At 42.5% G+C, this 12,874-nt stretch overlaps 1 protein-coding gene across 4 annotated transcripts in view; it reads left to right on the forward strand.

Moving 5' to 3' along the window:
- Nucleotides 1–357: 357 nt before the first annotated feature.
- MYLK3 (myosin light chain kinase 3) overlaps nucleotides 358–12,874 on the forward strand; it is a 33,525-nt gene continuing 21,008 nt past the window's right edge. The window contains exon 1 of one of the 4 annotated variants that reach the window (XM_039721331.1): nucleotides 358–442. In XM_039721331.1, coding sequence (XP_039577265.1) covers nucleotides 434–442 — 9 coding nt within the window. In that variant the 5' untranslated portion in view covers nucleotides 358–433. Of the gene's footprint in view, nucleotides 443–1,654; nucleotides 1,789–2,238; nucleotides 2,458–12,874 lie in introns of those variants that run through there. The other 3 variants (XM_039721327.1, XM_039721328.1, XM_039721329.1) reach the window with 3 other exon arrangements.

Genomic DNA, 12,874 nt, shown 5'->3' on the forward strand with positions numbered 1-12,874 from the left:
AGTTAGGAATTACACAGGGGTCTGGCAGTTGAGACTGGTCTCATCTCTGGAGGTTTCAGTCCAGCATCTGAGGCAGCCTCAGGTTGCCTATATCCCTTTAGCAGGATGTTACACTACTAATTCTCTAGAGCTGTGCTCAAGTCACCCAGGCAACCCCTGTTCTGTATTTGTTTGTTAAATAGCCTGAAAAACATTCCCTGTCAGGCAGTAAAGCAAGCATGGCCATCTCCTCCCTGGCTTTTGCCCTGCAAGAGTTCCTCACTCACCTGATTCTGGTTTTGTCTGTACTTACATTGGTTTCATTTCATTTTTTAACAGCATATTTGTTATTTTGCTGTACAAACCCAGCTGGAAACACACCACTTGTTTTTGCTGTGAGAGGGGCAGCCAGCTCTGTACCCCCACCTCTGGACCTGACATCTCTTAGATCATAATGCTGAAGGTACAGTATGTTATCTCCATCACTCACCTGATTGTTTCAGGGGAGGGTGCCTGTGCACCCATGCTGTGGTGGAGCACACTCCTGTTGGGATTGAAGCAGTGAAGATGTGGCCCATGCCAGGTCCTGCTCCCTCCTCCACCTGCCCAAAAGCAGGGCCATAGTGAGAGGCTGTCATTGTGTGCCCGTGCCTGATGGATTCATCTTAATGCTAGATTACTTGCAGCTTGTAATCAGAGATAATTCTATTACAGCTTGTTGGCTGAGTGAGAGAGGAAAGCAAAGATTAAAGCTGAAAGCAGATTTGCTTCTACTTCTCTAGAACTAATTTCCTTCTTAGGTCATCCAGCATCTTGGTATCTATTCTGTTTGTGTATTTGTCCTCATGGACACAGACTTACAGGTAAGAACTCTATTAAAAATTGTGTATCTTAGGGCAAAATAAAAAGGAGTTCATTAGCTGAGAACCAAGTGCACGAGGAGCATCATTGTGGCTGCATATTTGACTGTGTAGGTAGAAATTAAAGATCCTAGATCTAGAGGGCTCACAAATATGCCTACATGGACTTCATGGCAACATACACTTGTGCAAGTAAGTGAGGTGCTTAGAGACTGAAGGGAATGGCTCTGTGTGCATAGCATCAGATGTAGAAGCAGTGCTTAAGGCATAATAGGTGTGTGAATTCTGGTGGAGGATGAACCCTCCTGAATGGTTTTTAGTCCATTCATTGTTCCCTCTATTCCTGTGCTTAAGAAATTGGACATGCAAGAAATTCTCACATGTGTTACATTCGTGTTGTGTTAAAGCCAATATCCTGCAGCAGTTATCAGTGTCACTGAAAAATAGAATAGCACTTGGATGAATTAGTCTTGTCACGGCTTGGCTGAAGCCAGTGTGCTGTCCTTAAGTTACAGCTCAAGCAAAGTAAAACTGGATTAAAATAAACAAAGGAACAAAGAAATGTAGAGAAGAGAGTGCTCAGTGACTCCAGAGGTCTGGCTGTCATCTTGTATTGTTTCTGTGCCCTGGAGTATCTGTTATCAGTGATTCAGGAAGTGAACTGCTGGGATATGGATAGAACTTAGTACTGTGATAAGGCAGTGAAATGACTGAAATGCCTGGTGTAGTGTCAGATAAGATGAAATGCCTGGTTTATCACACAAGCAGAATTCTAGCAAGATCCAGGGAGGCTGTGCAGCTTTATTCAGTGAAAGGCTGCAGGCTACCAGGGTGACCACCAGACAAGACAAACAGAATGGGGACTTTATATCAAGAATCTGCCCTGCACAGATCCTTACGTTTGAGCATGGGAGGATTTTGTGTTTCAGATTACATAAAGAGATTTACGGTAAGGGACTCCTTATTGCTTTATATTGAGCCTGGTTTGAAACTGAAAACTTTCTGGATGGCACAGAGTTGGTTTCTGTGCCTTTTGTACCATGCTGTGTGTGTTTGACATTCTTGGCCAGGTTGTGCAGCCTGTTGGCTTGCTAAACACCTGCCAGCCTCAAGGAGGTGTTTCTGAAATGATGACTGCAAGCTTTCCCTTTGTAAACTAATTTACTTTTCATGGGAGCCTTGGCACATTCAAACTTTTATTCTGACTGGAATATTTGTTGTATAGGATGGCAGACTGATACTCAAATTATATGGAGGCTGGTTGTTAGTGCTTTTTGCTTCGCTTGCCATACGTCTGTGAGTTTTACAGTGGCTCTGCAGGGCAGGCTGACCCTGAGGTGATTTATTGAGCAGCCAAGTTCTGCATGAGCCCATCTGACCTGTGGCAGGAGCAGTGCAATCACCTTGAGCAGTGGCACTCAGTGCCTCAGAGGGTGCTCTGGGGTCGTGCTGGAAAGGGTGAGATCAGAACCCCACAGAGCACAGGTCTGAGGAGCAGAGCAGAGGAGAGCTGTCCCAGAGCTGGAGCCCTGATGGACAGAGCACGGACCCTGTGAGGCAGAGAGCTGTGGGCACGCCACTGCTGGAAGGGAGGATGGGAGTCTGCTTTTCTGCCTTTGTAAGCTACTCATTGAAACCCACCGTGTTTTCAGCTGCCTGTGAGGTTCAGCTTCAGTTGCTACCATGGCAGAAAGTCTAGGAAGCGTGTTTGCTTTCAGCAGCCTGTTTGCTTTTACCTACTTTTTGAGCTGCTGAAAAGACCAGTAGCAGAAAATGTACTTAATCAACTTTAAACAGAATTCCATGGGTATCATATAATAATGTTCAAGAAATTAAAAAAATAATAATTGTAGGAGTTGCATTTTAATTAGAATGGATCAGATTGTTGTGGGTTTTTTGAAACTGTTCTCTTTGAAAATTTTGAAGAAGGAATTTTCTCATGTATTTTGTTCAACAATAGCTATAATGGCTTTTCTTAAAGAGTTTGTATTCATAATCATCTTTGTTTTTTAAAGAGCCAATGGAGTAAATGAACTAAATCAACAGCAATAAACTGAATTCTGGCTCAGTTGAAGGATGGACAAAATTTTTACTAATTTCAATAAGTAGGATATTGTTCCAAAGCCTTAAATTCCTCTAATGTAACAACATGCAGTGGATTTAATAGGCAAGAGTATGATGATTTTTTTAATCATATATTACATAAGAAACAGGCTCAGTTGACCAGACATATTTCATATCCCAGTAACTGTGTGGTTTGTTGTCTATTTATAGAAACATAGCAGAAAAATGTTTTGGTCTCTTCATTTGAATATACTACTCATCTGTTGTTCTTGTTGAAGAGGTAATGATGTGTTTAAATTGTTCATTTTCAGCTTTTTGTTAAAGGTAATAAACAGCCTGAAACATGTGAGATTTTCTCTTTTTTTCTGAAGGAGTGCAAATGAAAGATATTTTCAGGATTACAGAAGGTGGCCCTAGAGCCATAAAAACAAATGAGCCAGGGTTTTTTGGACTAGTCATGTCTTGGGGCAAATAAGTCAGTACTGCAGTTATCTGTCTCCATGGCATTCTGTGGCTTGGCTCTGTGCAGATCAGAGTTAGTGTTTTGCAATGAAGACCATAATGAGATTCAGAATATCTTGTTTCTCTGTAATTGATCTGTTGGGTGACTGAATAATTCTTTCATATTCATTACTTCAATTTCCTTTTCTGTGAAATTAGTGATAATGGTGCTTCTCTTCTGGAAACACATTAAGGCCCACAGGTAAAAGTTATCTTTGATTTATTTTGATTTATTGGTTTTCCTTGTCCTCGGTGCACTAACAATCAAAACCAACTTTGTTTTGGATGTCTCGCATTGGATTACATCACCCTGGCCAGTTTACCAAACTCATTATGTTTATCTCTTGGAAAATCATCCTTTGTTTTGTTCACAAAGCTAGTACTCAAATTCATGGAGCATTGCAAAGGGAAGGATGCTTTTGGAGGATGGGACTGGCAGAGAACACATAAGGATGAATAGTCTTGGACCACATGTGCAATTCTTAGTAAAGCTGGTGAGAACTGCTCTAATGTGTAAGTTTAATATTAACCCTAGGGAGAACTCTCTTTTCCCAGGGTCAGCCTGCAGGTCAGGTTTGAGCCTGTCCCAGCAGGATCTGGAGGCTGTGTGTGCAGTTCTGATGTCTGGTTGCAGGGGGGAATCTGTAGTTTGTGTGTTGTGGGCTGAAGTCTCCTGTGCAGTATCTGACATCTGCCTGCTGCTCTCAGACAAGGGGCTGGCTCAGCTGGCTGGGCTGCTGTGGAAGGACCCATAACCCCAGGCAGCTCTGCACCAGTGCCCTGCATGTTTTTACAGATTGTTTGGAAATCTGTTATTGCTCAGGGGTGCAGTGGAGGGGTGAGTTGGTGCTCAAGCAATAAGATGAGGCATTTTTTTCTCTAAAATTCATTGGACTCTTAGGAGAGGCAGTGACAGGAGTGTACTAACATGTGCCTGAAGATCAAGGCACCTGTACTTTCTTCAGGCTTTTCCTTTCTGGAGCTGAACAGCTTTGTTCACCTACATCAATCCTTTTAACCTAAGTGGTGCTGCTGTCTTTCTTCTGATTCGCTGGACCTGATTTATTTTTTATCCTCTTTTAGGACACAACCACTTAGTGAGATATTTGAAGTCACCTAGTCATTCCAATAACTTAATCTCAATGCTCCTCTCATTCATGTTTGTGATTGAGGGTATGTGTCTCTGTGGGGTTTTTCTGGAGGGCTAACATCTTGCTGCTTTTGCTACTCAGAGGTGTTTTTCTGAGTCCTGTGTAGAGTTACTTGGAACTCCTCAGGTGCTGTTGGTTCACATCCCGAGTTTTGTGTTCTTGCACAACAATTACCTTTAATTTCTTTAAACAGTTGTCTCCTGTTTTGTGGAGCTGATGCTGGGACGGCAGAGCTGCTGGTGGAGATCAGCCCTTGGCACTGCAGTTCAGGCTCCAGCTTACCTGGGAGTCACTCTTCTCTCTCCTCAGCACAGCAGCTCTGGGATCCAGGCTCTGGACAGTCCATGTTCTGCAGGGCCCAAACAGCCCTCCTGGGGTCCAGATTCTTGGCAGGCTGTGTGCACACTGCTGTGGAGAGCTCACAGAGACAGACAGACTGAAAGAAATGAATGGAATTGGTAAACCACTTTGAAGGATTGAGATTTTTAGAAAAATACGTGATTGACAAATTTCTGAGCATCTCAGTTGTCAACACTGTCTCCCCAGGCTTTGTGGGAACTCAAGAGGAAGATGTCACGTGCTCAAATTTAAATTTTGCACCATAGTGGTCTGCAGTCTAAATATACTCTATTGAGTACCCTTTCAGACAGTTCATATCCCAGAAACTAAAGTAGTAAACTATATATAGTCTGTGACATTACAAACCAGGTTTGTTTTCACCTTCTCCATGGCTGAATTGAGATAGCAGGAGCTAACAGGTCCTCCTGCTGTTGTCTCCTATATTTGTGGCTCACCTTTCACTCTCTCATTTGTGTCCTTGTTTTGTTGTTCAGCCTTGAGCAGCCCATGTGCTTTGTGGCTCCCCTATCTTAGGCATACTTCTGATTTCAGGTCCTGAATGCTTCCCTTCAGAGACCTGAGTCCTTCCAGCACTGTCATTGCATATTCACTGATGTGGTCTGGGGCTGGGCAGAGTTGAAAAGAAATGCCCTTTCTCTATCAATAACTCTGTTCTGGATGTTTTCTTGGTGGGTTCCTGTTCCCAGTTTCAGCTGAAGTCCCCAGTGTGGAAAGCTTCAGGGTTCTGGTTAATTCTCAGCACCCCTTTAGGAGTCAGCACAGTCTGATTTGCATCTTCCTTGACCTGTCTTGCTATAAAAAGAAAATAGTTTGCTACAGATTTGATGACTCACTTGTTTCTTGTTCTTTATGCAGAATTATCAGGTTTAGGGCCAGAAAACATTGGCACAACCTATGAAATAGCTGTGGGTCATCCCACTGTGTGAGGCAGTTGTCACCACGGCCAGCAGGGATGGCTTGTCTTGGCAAGGCAGATAGGAAGCTGCCAGTCATTGCTGTGGGACACTGAGCTTATTTTGGGGCACTTTAATCTGTTTTATGGTCAGTGCAGAATCCACTCTTCACTGGGTTAATTCCGTGTAGACAGACTTTGTCAGAATTTTCCTGTTTCTCCTTTTGTGGTAGAACAAGAGCATGAAACCCCTGCATTTGACCATTTTCAGGGATATTGTGCAGGGACTCTTGCCAGCTGTAATTTGCTTACCTCTCTGCAGAACATGACAGCAGTATTTTGCAGCATCCAGCCCTGTGTTGTAACTCCTCTCCTAATTTCTTGCACTGAAAAGGTCTTGATGCACTGTTACTGGCACTGCCCTGCTGTACCCATTAGTGGCAAATACTGGTATCAGCTAATATGAAATCCAAACCATTTATGTCCTGGATCTTTTATCAGCACTGTTATTTGCTTGCTTTCCTCTGAGTGATTTTGGCTTTGTGGTGCCAGGCCTTGGGGCTGTTTTTGTAGTCCAGCACTGATAATCAGTGTGTCTGTTTACACTACAGCTGTCTCTGCAATGCAGCTGGAGATTAATTTGTCACTGATCTAACAGCAGAATTCCAAAATCAATGATTTATTTGTTTTAATTCAGGAGCCTCCTATGAGGCAGAGAAATGTCTGTGTGGTTGAGGAAAATGAATACTCTGGAGTCTGTTGGCTGCTGATTTAAGGTAGCAAGGTGGTTCAGAAGCTAAACTTCTGAGTCCTGGTAGAAGCCCTGCATGGAAGCACTGGGGGTATTTGCTGTTTTGGGAGTGGAAATGGCTGTACCAAATGTGCTCTGGATTTCTGCTCTTACTAGATATTTGTGCTGAGATACTAACCCCAGATGGAAAGATGGATCTCTGTGCTTAATTATACCACTGGAGCCCTAATTCAAGGCTTCTAATTCACACCCAACTGTTCTTCAGCTATCTGCTTTAGAGAAATAAACTTAAAAACTTGCCTTCTCATTCCTTCCTCTGAGAAACTTGATTCCTGTTGTTAGTTGCCTTCTGCAATTCCACTGGCATGTGGTATAATGTTCCTTTAGGGCAGTTTTTCTCTAGATCACATTCTTTTGTTTGTTTTCTGTAGACTTCTTCCAACCTGATAAAAACCATTCTAAGTTTAGCTGGAGATGTTTTTCACAGCTGAGATGGATGCAGCAATTTCTCTGCTTTTTGAAACATTCACATAAAGGACAGCAAGTGGCTTCTGTGTGAGCTTTGATTACTGAGAAGAGTTTGCAAAGCCACTGCTTTTTGTACACAAACTCATTTATTCTGAATCTTTTTCAAAGAAGTTTGTGTCAAGATTGCTGGTTGTTAAGCCTGAACTGATGGTTATTTCCTGTATTTGTGAATGATGTCAAAGCAAAATACCAGAGATCTAAATCAGCAGGTACTTTTTGTACACAAACTCTTTTATTCTGAATCTTTTTCAAGGCAGTTTGTGTCAAGATTGCTGGTTATTAAGCCTGAACTGATGGTTATTTCTGTATTTGTGAATGATGTCAAAGCAAAATACCAGAGATCTAAATCAGCAGGTGAATATAGCATAACAGACTTCATTATAGGGCAGATAATTATTTACATGATCTAAAATTTTGTTAACTTGGGGGTTTTTTTGGGTTTTAGTGAGAAATAGCAGTGTCAAAGAGTTCTTACTTTAAAAAAACCCCTACTGTTAAATTCCTGCAAAGACCATTATTAGCAGGCAGCAATGAATGCAGTGCTTGGTGTTTGTTGTACCCCAGCTGGGAGCTGTCAGGTGGGAATGTGAGTGAGAAAGAAGTCAGGGACTGAGAGCCCAGCTTACACAGGCCTGACCTGCTGGCAGGAGCTGCCTCTGTAAACTCCACTGGGAGGAGTTTCCAGGGGTGTGTGCCAGTAGCCAAGGGATGCTGGAGTCCAGCTGGATGGTTTTGGAGGCTGCCTCTTGCAAGCCTGCCTGTGAACACTTCTGTCTCCTAATGTGAGGTGCTGGTGTGTTTTACCTCTCAAAGACCTAAACCACTGCAATGTAAAGTTGTGCTCGAGGTGCTCATACCTCAGTCAGTATCTTGAAGGGGGGCTGGAGGACAGTTCTTGCCTTTCAACCTTGGGAATGTAAGTGGAGAAGCAAAGAAAATGGTATGATGTATTCTTACAACAATTGTCAGTCATGGCGGTGAGAAAGGTGGAGTTGGAAATGATGGTTACAAATTAACAATTTAGTGCAGCTCTGAGTACGCATTTTTGTTGTATCTTTTCAGACTTGAAACTAAAAAGATCTTCTGAAGTGGGAAGGGAGCAGAAGTGCAGAAAGTGCAGTTAGGGGATTTGCATCTTCTCAAACAAAAGCATGTTGCTGGCAGAGTAGAGGCTTTTCTGAGGGATTTGATTTGAAGCCAATCAAATTTCAAGTCAGCAAGAACAATTGTGCTGATTTTAATGTGTTTTGGAGCAAACTCTGGATTATGTAAGTTTGTTTTTCAGAAAAGTTGACTGTCTAGAAATAACCCTTTCTTATGCAACAGGTCTGTTCCCTGTGTGTATCCTGGGAGCCCTGTCTCATCACTTCAGTGAGGAGAGTTTGCTTTTACTGGTTTTATTCCTGTTGGCATTACTGCACAGCCAGGGCCACTCTCCTGTTGTGGCAGATCCCCAGTGACACAGAATTACTTGTACCTGAGCAAACTGCCTTGACACAAGAGCTTTTGGCAGGTGTCAAGTGGGCCTCAGGGCTCTCTGCTGAGCTCCCAGTACTTCTGAGAGAGCATCTTGTAAGTAAGAGGCTTCTTGAGTCTGAGGGAAGCTTTTGTGGCTGACCCTTAAAATCAGCAGGCTTTGTGAGAAGCTGACTTCATTAGATATAAAACCACTGAAATTCAGGGGAAGCAGGAACAACATAACTTTTTTGTTCAGTTTCCAGAGGAGAGGTCTTTGTTGGAGGGTGTGGAGGAGTGAGAGGAGAATGTTTCCCCACCACACTGGCGAAACATTCTCAATTACCACTCTTCTGCTCCATAGTTTAATAGCTGCTTAAAAATAAAATAAATTGAAAGGATGAAAATTCCAAGTAATGAGCTTTCTAATGTAGTTTCTGTGAGTAACAGACTTGGTGGTGAGGAATAAGCTCTGGGGTCAAGTGAGTGGATGTGGATAGACAGCAGGTGCCCTGTTGGCATGCTGAAAGGCAGGGTAACCTGATGGAAGGCTGTGGGCAAATGGTAAACAGTGTTATCTAGAAATCTCATCACTTTGATGTACATGAAATGTCATAATTGATCTGTTCATCTCTCTGCTGTCAGCTGTCTGAGATGCATTACAATAGTGCACAGGATATCAGGTTCAGTAACCTATCCCTAGCTCTGCTGCTGCCTGGAGACATCCTTGGATTCAGTTGTCTGGAAAATAATGAAAAGGAAGTCAGGACTTGCAAGGGTGTTTCCTAATTGACTGTGTTAGCAGTTTTCTCTCATGAAAGACACAGAAACCCCAGGTTTCCATGGTGATTGTTGGGTGTACCTGGCACCAGTCATGTTGTGACAGAGGCAATATTGAGTTGTTCTTGCCAGGGTCACTGGGGACACCAACAGTGTGCCATTGATCCTTTTACTGGGCAAGTGGATTTCAACCAACAGGCATGAGTGATGCATTAGTTAAATGTGGGGTTCTTGGCCTTCTAAAGCAGGTGTGGTCCAGTTCCCAGGGTGAGCTGGTCCCAGCAGGAAAGCCAACCATGGGACTAGATGGATTTATCCAGGCTGTATGGCATATCTTGCCTTTGGAAGTTATTCCTCTGAATTTAGAGCCAGTGCCTCCTTTGTGCTTGCTGTTGTTAGAATTGTCTGTTGCTGCAGCATTACCCTGTAGATACAATAAATTTACCTTTTGTGCTGTTCCTGAGAAACTAGGTTTAGTATTTCAAAAATTTAGATACCCTAAAAAGGTTCAGTTACCCTTTCATTTGCTGGGGAGAAAAGCAGGAGATGTATGTTAATGGGCTGCAGCAATTAGATGTAGATTAAGTAGATTTTCATTGTAGCTTGAAAAAGGTGACATCTGGTTTCTAAATATGTAAAAGATATTTGTAAAAATTTACTTTTATTTTTGCCTCAGCAGTGTTTATCAGATGTTGCCAGGCTGCTTTGAGCTTATTTGCTTTGGTTTTTCCTTTTGTAATCTCCTGACATTTTGCCACATTGCATTCTCCATCTCTTTGGAACTCTATTGCACTGCAAACTTTTCCCAAAGCCTTTAACTTCTGTATTAAGCTTTGGCTTTTAATAGGCCATATAAAAAGTTATTTTTTCATTTTCTTATGTATTGTCAGCCATCTCCAGTTTTACAATGTTGTTGGAAGCAATGCAACAATCTAATGAGATGATCTGTTTGAGCAGCTGGTTTTAACCTCTGTGACATTTCTCATTTGGGGTATCAGTCTCGGCTGTCACTTCAGTACATGGTGGGGATTTTTTAAATATTGTTTTCTATTCACTCCCATCTTTGAGGATTTTTTCATTACTTTGGGTCAGTCCTAGCAAGGAGGAATTGTAACTAAACTGCCATATGATAGGTTTTCTGTGTTGAATCTCAAGTTTTCTCTTGTTTTCTGACATCTCTCTCTCACAGCTGGGAGTGTGTGTGAGAGGTGTGAGCCAAAGAGGAATAAACTCTTCTCCCCCTTGAGAATAGAAGTCTCTTTGGCATCATTGATTCAAGGTCACTTGCAGTTGTGTTTCTCCAGCATGTGTGTTCCTTTTCTCTGCATTCCTGAGATATTGATACCTTGGAGATCTTTTAAAGGAATCAGGAAAGTTCATGGAATCAAGGCAGTTGCCTGCACACTCCAGATCCCAGTGCTCATTTTTTGTTACCTGGAAGACATTGGAGACCAATTGTCATCAGAAACTTTGTTCAAGTTACATGCAGACCATGATGGAGTCCCGTGGGTCAGCAGTTCTGGCAATGCCAGCAGGGCTGGCTGAACTTAACTGTGCTCTCTGCAGGAGTGCTGCAGCAGTCCCTGGTGTTTGCTGTTCATGCAGCACTCTGTAAATTTGGGGGCTGAAGATGAAGCACCCTGTGCTGTGGTATCGAAGTGCAACAGCTCCTCACAAAGCACAAGTGACCTTGATAGGCTGTGGCACTTGTCACAACAGCTGTGCTTTTTTGTGACGTCAGGCGTTTTAGGATTTTTCCCTTATTTTTGGTAACTATTGAAAGGCTTGGGACTAGCAGTGGAAATGAATACTCTCTGCAGGCTGCTCAAGCGAGGTCTGAACACTGGGCACTGAATCAATGTTCTGAACAACAATTGCCTGCTTTTGTAATTCAAAGCAAAAGGAATAAAAGGGTTTTTGCCAGTATTTGAGCATATTATCATCCTGAAGGCAAGACAAACTGTTAGACTTGCCAGAGCCATTTTTTTTCTGGTTGTGTGTTTGCCAGCAGTGCAAAAGGGGACAGAGTGGAGGAGAAAATTGAAAGAGTAAAGAATAGCTGACCTTAACTTTGTGACAGAAGTTTAAAACTTTTTACTTTGGTCCAAATGAGGTTTCCTTCTCTGTCCTTCATCCCATCTGTAATTTTGCAGTTGTTTATGGAGGCACAGTTTGATGTAAGTAATATAAGAAGTCAAACAGCTGTATCAGAGTAGGAGGCAGTTATGGCTGTATCTTCCCTGTTCCTCAGACAACACTAGAAAGGAATATTTGCTGTATATTTTAGCAAGAATTCTCTCTGGAGCTTTATTTCAAATATCTCTCAGTGCACTGTGTGAGCGGTTGGGTGGTGAAATCTCTTCCATGTGGCTGGAATACACAGTGCATGTGGCTGAATCCAGAGGAGAAAGGGATGGGATTTTATTGTTGTTTTTTTTTTTTTGAAGCCCCACTTTTTGCTTTAGACAGCATTTGCCACAGTGCACTGCATGTGAGGAGGATGAAATCAGCAGTTACATGAATAGTAACACTAGATAATAACTGGGCAGCAATCAGGTTTTTTGCTCTCAGTTGTTCAATAATGAAGACAGCAGTTGAAGGTTTTGCAGGAGTTCTGTTTGCCCCCAAGCACACCCAGCTGTGCCCCTGGTTGGACTTGCATTGTTTCCTGGCCCTGTGCTGTGCCTGGAATAGCACACTGGTGGTGGCATCTTGAGTTCTGTCTGTGCAGCTGGGGATAACTTTCTGTGGCTAAGCTTCCCTGCTGAAGTATCTGCTGTAAGTTGTCTGACTTTAAGTACAACACTCTAATGACTCTACCACGTTCTTCTGTTCCTAACAGGACAACATGCAGCAGGTACTCTTGATTTGGTGAATTATGTTGGTTGTTTATATCCTTTGTCATCAAGCATGTTTGTGGGCTTGAAACAATTAATTCCTTGGGAGCATTTGGCTGGAAACTCTTGATTCTTTAACTGCAGTAGTAGAGTTGCAAGGCATTTGTTGCCCATGTCCTAAACCTTCACGACAGAGCTGTATATTTTACTGTGTTTTATGGGATATCACAAAACTTACACCATTCTGTCCCAGACCACTGGGAAAACGCCAGTGACTTTAAAATACCCTTTTGGTTAGGAGAAGTGACTTGGCACAAAGTGCCAGGTTTTCTTCTAAAGTCATTGCTTGGTATTCAAACTCTTCTGTGAAGGTGATGAACAGTCCAAGTGTCACAGCTTTGGCTGTGTTTGGTAAAGCTGGTTATTTGCCTCTAAATGTCACAGAAACACCAGGTTGGCTATAATTACATGATGGCCTTGGTGGATGTAACACTTCTTTTAAAGTATAAATAAAAATTCTCATTTTACAGAAGTGCAAGGATTCAACATTGTCTTGAGAGGGTAACTTTAATGTTGCTACTACTCTGTGGGAAGGGTTTTAATGTCTAGAATGTCCTATGTCATATAGGAAATCCACTTTAAGAGTGACATTTTCTTTCCATATGCCTTTTACAAAAAATGAGGAAGGGACTGGAGGCAGAGGGGTGCTGAGTACC

This window comes from Passer montanus, unplaced genomic scaffold, assembly GCF_014805655.1.
Source record: "Passer montanus isolate IOZ18808 unplaced genomic scaffold, ASM1480565v1 scaffold45, whole genome shotgun sequence".
Lineage (NCBI taxonomy): Eukaryota > Metazoa > Chordata > Aves > Passeriformes > Passeridae > Passer > Passer montanus.